Here is a 9,956-nt window from a genome sequence, read left to right on the forward strand (position 1 = left end):
CGGTAGTCCTCGCGTTATCTAATCGTGAAGTTGGTGACTCTCAGCTGGGCCACTATGGGGAAAACTTTCAGTGCCTCGAGGGTGAGTTGAAAGAAGAAAACTATGGGAGTCGGGGACTCTCGGTTTTAGCTTTAAATTGGCCGCTGATTGCAATTCCCCTTCCTCGCCTCTGTTCTACCGCTTTCTCTGGCGTGTGTGTGGGAATCGAGGGATGTGCCTCGGCGGCCCCAAACCCGCGGCACCTGGGTTGCTTGTCAAGCGGCTGCCCGGCGCTGGGAGGCTGGCAGCGGATCCTCGCTGCCCGGCCCCGCTCCGCAGGAGGCTTGCCGAGGGGTGTGCATCCTGCAAGTTTCTTGGGGGAAAAAAAAAAGAGTTCCTGATGCTTCTGTGTCTGCAGTAAGCTGGTTTTTGGTTAATGACTCAACTATTTGCCTTCTGCTTAAGATTACAGAGCCAGCGAGAAATGTTGAATGAGGTCTTGGGCGTTTCCTCCGTTTTGCTAGAGGCAAACTAACGCTGACCCTCCTGAATTAAAAGATGAAAGGAGGGAGAAACACATCCCTCGCACAAGGCAGAAGCCTCGGGCTCTGAAGTTCCAATTGCAGTGAATTAGTCCAAAGAAAACAGAAGTTTAAAATGGAGGTGGGGATCTGGGGCAACAGTTGCCTAAAATCCATCAGCCGCTGCAAGGTGCTGCTCTAACCCCAGCTTTGTGATTTATAATTACCGCTGTGAGCAGCACATTTAGCAGAAATTAGTTTGGGTTTCTTTTGTGGCTTCCCATGAACTTCTGAATGTGTTTTCAAGTCTTTACAGGAACATCTCCCCAAGATGGTTATCATGTCATGGAAGGATGAATCACAAAAACACCTGTTTGTCTCTGCTGTAGGTTACATTGCTGATAATGCCTGGAGCTGGAGCAGAGCACTGCGGGGAGGGAGAATACCTGCACAGAGGCGAGGAGGGAGAGTACCTGCACAGAGGTCACTGCTGTGTCCTTTGTCCACCAGGTAAGGCTGCAGGCAGTTAGAGCTGAATGTGGCTGTGTTTTCCCCGTGGAGATCACTCTGTCACTACTGTTTTTTACACTGTATTTGGTGAAAGTGTAAGCCCAGTTGGAGCTGTGGTGACTTCTGGATGCTATTAAGGCTGGGTTTGACTTTGGAGCGGGAGCCCTTGCATAATGGGTGATGGCTGGGAGAGATGCCTTGGTAGCAAGCTGGGAAACCTCTGCCTGCTGTTGAGGATAAGGTGTTCAAAGTTGGGTAGCGGGGGAAAAAAAATACCAACCTTCAGATAGCAGAAAAAACAGGCCTAGGGAAATTCTGCTATATCTGTATCTATAGGTAAAACTCTGGCTTTCCTTTGCTCTTCCCTTCTTGCTCAGTGTGTGCAGAGTTAACAAGCATTGTGTCAAGAAGCACCCTGCCCTTAGGTAGTGTTGGAGGGCGGTCAGACGTATTTAAAGATAAATCAGAGGAAGGAGAATAGAGTTTGTTATTAGCGATTTTCCCCTGTGCCCACCATGCCCCTTCAGAGGAGATGGTGCTGGCCACATGGATGACTCCAAGATGCTGCGGTGCTCATCCCTGGTGCATCCCAGCAGAGGCCTGGCTGGATGCCACCGCTCTCTCTGAGAGGCAGGCTGCAAACGTGCCTCCTGACCGTGCTCTGATGCTGGTTCATGTGACATGTCGCTGGTGAGGAAGGGTTGAACTTCCACCAAAAATGGCTTTGTTTTAACATCCTGTTCTAGTCCTCTGCCTGTGAAATGATCCCTTGAGGCTGCTGCTGGTTCTCCTCTTCCACAGGTACTTATGTTGCAAAGCACTGCAGTGCTCCGCATTTGAGAGGAGAATGTCTCCCTTGCACTGAAGGAGAGGGTTATACCGGTCATGAGAACAGCTTGGAAGAATGCTTGCCGTGCACACAGTGCAAAGAGGGTACCAAGTGCAATTTTTATCAAACCCTAACACCTTTCCCCTTTTGTAATGTGGAAAGCCTGATTCTCTGGTGTTTTCTACCTCCAGGCATTGAGAATATTGAACTTATAAATAAATTGCCTTTTGGCCCAAGTATAATTTTTGCACACTTGTAGAGACTCATTATTTTTATATTTACTTTGTAACTTATATTTTATTTTCAGATCAGATAACTTTGAGACCCTGTGCTCTGATGCATGATACTGAATGCCAATGCAAGCAAGGGTATTTCTGCCCTCCTGAGGGCTGTGAAATATGTCAGAGATGCAGAACAGCGTAAGTTTGATAATGAATATAAGTGACCCCTTTCTTTCTAGGGAACACTGGAGCTGTGGCCAAATCTGTGCCAATACCTAACACATGTTATTAGGCTGTAAATAGTTGCCCTGAAGTCAAATGGCATTATTCATGCATTTAAATGTTAGGTGCCAAAATACGTGAGGTTGAGACCTAGAAAGATAAGGATTTTGGTATTGTTCTTATGGCTGTAACTTTATACTTTTGTGTCTTCAGATTAGTATTTCCCCACATACACACTTGAATGAGCTTTGTAGCAGCCAGTACAAAATTTTGAGAGGCAAAACTACCTGTTGAAGGAACCTGTGCATGAATAATGCATCTGCTTTATGGATTTTTTTCCCCTGCCACTCGGAGGCTAACACACATGAGCTTTGTCTGCTATGCTTCTATTTAATCTTACACTATTATCTTGGGTTGTGTAAATGTGCACTTCTAGCAGAGTTATCTGTTTATGCACGTTCTGTTCATGCCTTAAGCTCTGCCTGAAAAAAATCAGGCCTGGGTGAAGCTGCTTATTGCTCTGGAAATCTGATACAATCCTGTGTTGCCATCCGCTTCAGGTGTCCGGAAGGGCAAGAAATTGTGCAGAATTGCAATGCTACTGCGGACCTAGGATGTGGCTCATCTGATCAAGGTCTGGTACACAAATACTGTTCAGCTTTGTCTGTTGGGTCAGTGGCTTCAGGCTGATAACACCAGAGCAGTCTGTAAAACAGTGCTTTGAACTACTGTAACATGTTGAAGAGCTGCTGTGTTTTGGTCTGGGAATTACTTGCTGAAGACAAGTTCTCGAAGGGGTTGGAATGACAAACCATCTTAAATTTCACTTGGTGAAGAGTTATGTGTTTCCAGGGCTTTCAAATTTCCAGCAGTGACAGTGTAGAAGGTTATGGATAGTGCAGATTTCTTTCACATTTTCTGTATCTGTAAAGCTGCATATGGAGTGGCTTTCTCTTCTGCTGGCAGACAGCTTCTGCCAGACTAGAGAAAGGAGCTGAGGATACCAATGTGAAGCACCTGAAGCTCACTGTCATCTTTTGTGTACTTGTGTTCCCCTTTTCTTAAATGTCTCTTCACAAAGCTTTATGGAAGTTGTATTGCAACTCCTGTGCAGAATCCCCTGCTCGCGTTCGGGTCAGCTGAGAGTCCCAGCTCTGTCTCCAGGATGAGCTGGCTGGGTTGTTGTGCCAGTGCTGAGCTTAGGCTGTCATCTAGGACAGTGAGGAAGACTTGTGCTTTGGAGTATCTTGTTTGGGGACTCCTTCAGTACTAACTTCATCTCTCTTTCCTTCACAGGAAGAACAGAATTTGTTTGGATTCTTTGCATTGTGATTATTTTCCTCTCTTGTGTGTTTTTCTTTGGAATTAGAAAGCTGAAGAGTACTAAAGGTAACTACTTGATTACTCTCCATAAACTTTCCAGAACTAGGCAAAGCATGCACTAAGGTTATCCCTGGGTTTTTTTGTTACCTTTTAAGGGACCTGTTTAAGCTCTAGCTCATTTAGTACGTGATGCAATTAAGCAACTCCTATATAATGGAGACCAGTTATGTTTGCTAAATAAAATACCTTAACTTTTGAACTGTGAGCTTTCTTACTTTATTGACAGATGCCTTAAAAGGACTTCTCCTATCTACTTGCATTGTATTGGCAAAGCGTGAGAAAAATCTGTGAGCTCAGATGCACGGGGCGAGAAGTAGCAACTAACTAGATCATTAACTACTTTCATCCACTGTGTTTGGCCATGGATTGTTGGCTTTTTTTCCCTTCAAATTCTTGCCCTTGCATCATCTGAGCCTTTTCACATGAATGTTACATAGATAAATACTGTGTGAATTACTTTATTTTTTAGTGGGAATGGAGATGTTTTTCTGAGAGAGCTTTCTTTCACTTCTGCATATTAAAAGAGTTTTTGCAACTAGTTTAGTTAGAAAAATGTTGACATTTATTCTGAATTATGAGTTGAACAAAGTTACAATCAGTAGGATGTGAATGTTATTACAGTAAAGACAATTTCTGCCTTCTCTTTTGTATTGCAATAGCCCACAAAAATGCTAAGAAGCATAAGCCAGGGGAAGGGACACTGAAAGGGTGGCTTAAAAGTCAAACTGCATCTTGCAGTCTGTGTTGTATTAAGTGGGACACTTCATCCCCTGTATGAAGACACAGTGTTTGTACTGTTGGTAGTACTCTCATGAAACCTATGGCAGGTCAAGGAAACTAAATGGCTTGTGTTAGAGCTTTGGTTTGTATTACAAATGTGTTTACTACATATAAGTCTTGTGTGAATTCAGCTATGTTTAAGTTGCTGCAATTCCTAAAAGTTTCTTAGACATTTATCTTGTTTTCCAGCTGCTTCAGCTGATAAACATGCAGAGAAAGGTCTGGTAAGTACGTGATGGATCAAGAGTTTAATTTCAGATTTGTGCAGCTTAATTGTGCATTGCTTCATTGTACCTGATACACGGCTCTCAATTTTTGTCTTGCTGTAGACCTCTGGTAGGATGTGATCCTGTGGCACAATAAGTTGCGATTCATGCAGGGCCAGGTGGTAGCAAGGGCCTGGTGCATTCATTAGCTGCGTGTGTCTGCCGCAGTTGGCCTTTCCAGTACTTCTCTTGGAAACATTCCAGAGCCTGTGGCAAGGATGTTTTGGAAGTGGGGAAAAAAATTAGGCCAAGTGCAAGCTTTCACTTCAAACTGTCTCTAAATGATGCTGTGATCCAATTAGTCCTTTGCCACTTCATGTGTGTATTCCCCAGGCAGTGCCAGCTCACGCTTCCCTGCGTGGTGGTGTTCTAGCTTTTCTTGCATTTTGGCAACAACATCATTTGTTTGGAAGACTGACTTCTATTGATCCAGCAGAGTGACCAAGTCTTCCTGCCTTTGGGCTTGCGACTCAAGTTGCAGACCAAGACCCGGCAGTCCCATAAGACACAGGTTCAGGGCTCAGAGCACACCAGTTCAGAAGTACACCCCTGAAAAGGGTTTACCAGGTGAAGGCTGGCAGCTGGCATACATTCCACTTGTAGCTAGGTTCACTCTGGCCTCCTGTAGTCAAACACTATTTCAGAATCTTACTGTTTCAGTCCAAAAAGTTTTCTATCTAGCATTTTGCAAGATAAAGACAAGACTAGCTTTAACTTCTCTGTTTAGAAGCTACGCTCTTAACAACATGGTAAGGCAAAAACGAGCTCAGTCTTTACAAGTATTGTTACTGCTATGTAACACCAAGCTGTAAAACAAATGTTTGTCTTGATAGGCATCTAAGAAAAGCATCCAGACTCCTCATAGCGTGTATACAGCAGCTGCTGCTCCCTGCTGCCTTTCTTGTCCCCCTCCCAAGGTATGCACTGCTTGCCTGATGTGTGAGCTCTTGTCTGGTCTTACTAGTTACATATTTCAAGTAACTAAATGCATCTTAATTTTGTAACAAATATTGAAGACTGAAGAAACAGCATTGAAAGAGCTGTTAAACATCACCTTAAATTCTTCTCTTTTTTTAAGGTCTGTAAGTGGTTCAAATATGTGAATCACCCATGGGTTTTTATTGAGTTGTGTCTCCCCTCACACCCTGACCGGATTCAGAGCACTTCATGTATTCATAGAAGCTGATGAAGAAACATGACAGACAACCTGGTCAAAATGCTGTAGCATAAGAATAGGCAAATATAATCTCCTTAATTTGAATAAAATGGTAGTAGAATAATGCAATTGTGAATTGGTGCATGGTGACACTTAGCTCTGATGTAAGAGTTGTCACAGACTTGAGTTGCAATGCCTTCATGCTTGGAGTGTCCTTGCTACTGTAACAAGAGTCTTATTTAAGGAAAGTTACACTGATGCAGTCCTGAGACCAGGCGTTTTGACACCAACAGACTGTCCTTTCCAAAGTACCAGTGAATTTATACTGCTGTAAAAAAAAAAATACTGCTGATAATTTATTTCATTCCCAAATAGAGCAGCAGGTATTAGTCAGTCATGCTGTGTACCTTCGGTCACCTATTTAAGAACTATTCTGTATAAATAGGACCAACTTGTTTAACTCATTTGCACCCTTAAATGGAAAGTGGATTCAATGAGGGTGATACACAACTAATGTGTGATGTGTGGAGTGGCTCCCTGCACATCCCTGCTTACGCATGTTGGTCATATGGTGCTGTCACACATGGATCACTGACCTTGTGCAAACAGAAATCACACTGGCTTGTGCTCGTGGGAGAACTGTACCTTAAAAAACACAAGTCTCATTGGAGCAACAGTCACTCCTTGCCCTTATTTTACACCTTTAAAAAAAACAACCAGCTTCCTAAAGCTTTCCAGTTGTAGCACTAGCTGATATGCTAGATAGATACTCATCTGCTTTGCACTGTTCTTGATGTGTTGAAATCATATGCTTGTTTAAAGTACTGGCAATACTAAAAATGCTACAGCCCTCCTCACTTGCTTACCTCTTTGGCCCCTCACAAAAGTTATGCAATGAACACCGGTGCTTACTGGTTTCAGTTTGTGAACCTGTGAGAAAAACTAACTCAGCCAAAAAAAGTCCACATTGGTGTGCTTGTGTGGAGCTGATAGGCTGTTATCAGCTCGACAAAAGCTCTGAAAGCATAGGTTGGAGGCCCCTGTGCTGTTAATTCAGCTCAGGTGTGGCAAGGCAATTTAATGTCCTCTTGTCACAGGAGGGGTGCATACCTTCTGTACCTAGAGAGGAGCAAGCAGCAATACATGTTAGTGAAAGCACTAGGAAAATTTTCCTGTTTTCTTGGAGGTAGCCTGTGAGCCTTACTCTGCAGTCCAGTAAGAGCAGAACAGCCAGCAATGTGGAGAGTTTAGGCTCTGAAACCATTTGAAGTCCAAGTCTATAAAGGCTGTAACTTTTGAATGTTTGTAACTTTGCTAAATTAACCATTCTCCTATTACTGCTCTGACATCTGATGAAATCAAGTATTCTGTTTTCTTCTTTTGGACTGTCCTTGAAGGCATGCCTATGAAGCATCTCTTAAAATATGTTCTTATTCTCTGCAGGAGCCTGAGGGCAGTACCGAAGGCCTCATTTTGCCAGAAGTGGAGGTGCCTGCAGCCAACCCAGAGGGTGAGAACTCTGGTGAGAGCCCAGAAGACCAAGCACAAACCAACATTAACTTGGAAGTAAAAAATACATTGGAGGAAAACAACGTTGTGCTTCCTGAGCGGGGCACCATCCTCCGTGGGGGCTGGAGGCACTGCATGGGAAAGTACTTGAGGATCGCCAGGTCTTCACTACCAGTGAAAACTGGGCGGAATCCTGCTTTTCATCAGAATGCCCCATTTAACCTACGAAGTGGTAGGATACCAGCAAAACGTGCGGTAAGTGTGTGTGTCAAATTATCATTGTATTTTCTCTGATACATTTGTAATTTCAGTTGAATTCTTAACTATTCTTTAAGTGATAGATGCTGTGTTCAGGCAGAATGATAGGGAAGCGGAGGCTTTGCCTTAGAGATGTAATAGAAAGTATGGGAAATAACATCTTGGGAAAGCAAGCTTCAGACTCTCGTTTAATCTGCTCTGCCTTTCTAATTTATCTGTTGAATATTTACACAGAAGCTATTCTTTTGTAATGGCAGCGAATGTGTTGCTGTGTTACTTCACTTTGGAGCTAGTAGCATGGCTGTTTCAGCATGCAGTTTTCTTTACTGGAATACTTCCAGCTGTGCTGTGTAATTGCCCCCTTCTCCTTATTGGCATGTGTGCTGTGGAGGCAAGCTGTCAAGTAGCTGAGCAATAACTGCTAGTGCAGTGCTCTGGTATGTTGGAGTAATGGTCTGACTTTGTATTACAGGTACGAGAACCAAAGTATCAAATAATTGTTAAAGATCTCTCCCAAAAAGGTAAGTATTCCATAAATTGGCAGTACTTGGAATTTGTGTTTTTCCTGTTGACTTCAGGCTACTTAAGGAGTAGTGTAGGGAGGCTAATGAATATTGCGTAGAGCTGTAAGTTCAGTTTATTGTAAAATGTGATGAAAAAGGATTATTACTACATTTGAGAGAAGTTGTAATCCCTGTGGCAAACTTTTCTACATTAAAGCATGGCTTTTCTGCACAGGAGTATAGTACAGTTGTGCTTTTAAGAATAAGAACGGTACAAATTTTTTGTGTGTAAGTCAGAACAGATCCTTCTGTCAGATGTCTGCTCATGTGGAAGACTACATCAAATCCCTGTACATCTACCTGCACCTAGCAAGTTGATGTGCTGGATGTCCAAGTGACAGGTTTGGCTCCTGCTGCTCTTGGTGTGGCAAACCTATACTGGTAGCATAGTGACGTGGTTAAAGCCTTCTGTTGAGTAGTCCTATTAAACTTAAGTGAAGATGTGCAGGCCAATGAAACCTTCCTCAAATCCCCCTTTACTGAATGGTGTCTCATCTTAAGAGACTTTTGAGGTGTGTAGACTGGCACCTTTTTAGCTTCTTTCAAGATCACTCAGTAGGAAACCTATTTGTCCTGCTGTTGCTTAGGTGTCAAACCTGGCCTTGCTGCTGCTGTTTGGTTTGTGCATGTATTGGCTGAAAATTAATGGGAAAGTGTGTATGTTAGCTATGAAACAAAAAATCTGTATTTTAAAACCTAAGCTGATGTGTGTTGTGTGTGTTTTCTTTCAGAACTGAGAGATAGCTTTGCGGCCTTTATAAAGGAAGTACCACAGAAAAAATGGGAGCAGTTTATGAGAACTCATCTGCAGGAAAATGATATTGTTAAAATTATTAGTGAGTTTCCTAATGATATAGAAGAGCAATCTTATCAGATGCTTCTCACCTGGAAACACACACTGGGAGAAAAACAATCTATTATTAAGTTACTGTATGAGTTAAGTTATATAGATACCAAGGCTTATGCTAATGTATTGAACACTTTAAAAAATAATAACATTATAAGTATATAAGTTTATAAGTAAAGTTTATAAGTAAATTAGTTACAGAATAATGTTTATGATGAAATTCAAAAATGTTCCTGTGTACATATGTCTACAAACTTCTGTAAGAGAGGATGTCTAACTGCTAGAAGTGATGGCTTGGGCTTAATCCTCCTCACCTTCTTGTGGAGAGCTGGAAGTGATTTAACACCATTGGTGTTAATACGGACTCCGGCTGTGATGTTCACTAAAGTCTTTTGAGTTGTATGATATTAAACTCGAGTGTCAGATGCCAGCTCGAGAGGGAGGAGTCCCAGCTTGTGCTTCCCTTTGTGTGAGGCAGGGCCATGCTCTTTGGGAACGAAGAGGCGGCTGCTGCTGTTTTTGAGAGGATTGCTTTAGTTTCTGAAGTGACTCTGTTTTGTATGAGTATGTTCTGAGCACGACAATAAAAGCCTGGTTGAACCGAAAGCAGCGAGTTGACTCTCAACTTCTACCCTCAGACGAGAGAGGCTGCTGGGTCCCACCCTTCTCTCTGGGGTGTCGCGGCCGCCCGGCTCTGCTGAGCCCCTGCCGCGCAACGGCCGCCCTTGAGGAGATCCCGGCCGCGCGACGCCAGCCCACGTCCGCCCGCTTGGCGGGAAAACGCTGTGGGCGCAGGGGGCGGGGCTCCCCGTTGCCGTGGTGAGCGCGGGGCGCCCGTCGGAAGTAGCGTACGCGAGGGCGGAGCGGGGCGGGGCGACGTTTCCGGGCACGCTGTTGCATCAGCTCGCGAGT

At 43.7% G+C, this 9,956-nt stretch overlaps 1 protein-coding gene across 1 annotated transcript in view; it reads left to right on the forward strand.

Annotated features, from left to right (window-relative positions):
- Positions 1-9,209, forward strand: part of LOC104536095 — a 9,712-nt gene extending 503 nt beyond the window's left edge. Inside the window, exons 2-9 of the mRNA XM_010178626.1 lie at positions 890-1,010; positions 1,812-1,943; positions 2,147-2,258; positions 2,843-2,916; positions 4,635-4,669; positions 7,311-7,631; positions 8,107-8,155; positions 8,929-9,209. Coding sequence (XP_010176928.1) covers positions 890-1,010; positions 1,812-1,943; positions 2,147-2,258; positions 2,843-2,916; positions 4,635-4,669; positions 7,311-7,631; positions 8,107-8,155; positions 8,929-9,209 — 1,125 coding nt within the window. The remainder of the gene's footprint in view (positions 1-889; positions 1,011-1,811; positions 1,944-2,146; positions 2,259-2,842; positions 2,917-4,634; positions 4,670-7,310; positions 7,632-8,106; positions 8,156-8,928) is intronic.
- The last annotated feature ends 747 nt before the right edge of the window (positions 9,210-9,956 follow it).

Source organism: Mesitornis unicolor, unplaced genomic scaffold, assembly GCF_000695765.1.
Source record: "Mesitornis unicolor isolate BGI_N332 unplaced genomic scaffold, ASM69576v1 scaffold14062, whole genome shotgun sequence".
Taxonomy (NCBI): Eukaryota; Metazoa; Chordata; class Aves; order Mesitornithiformes; family Mesitornithidae; genus Mesitornis; species Mesitornis unicolor.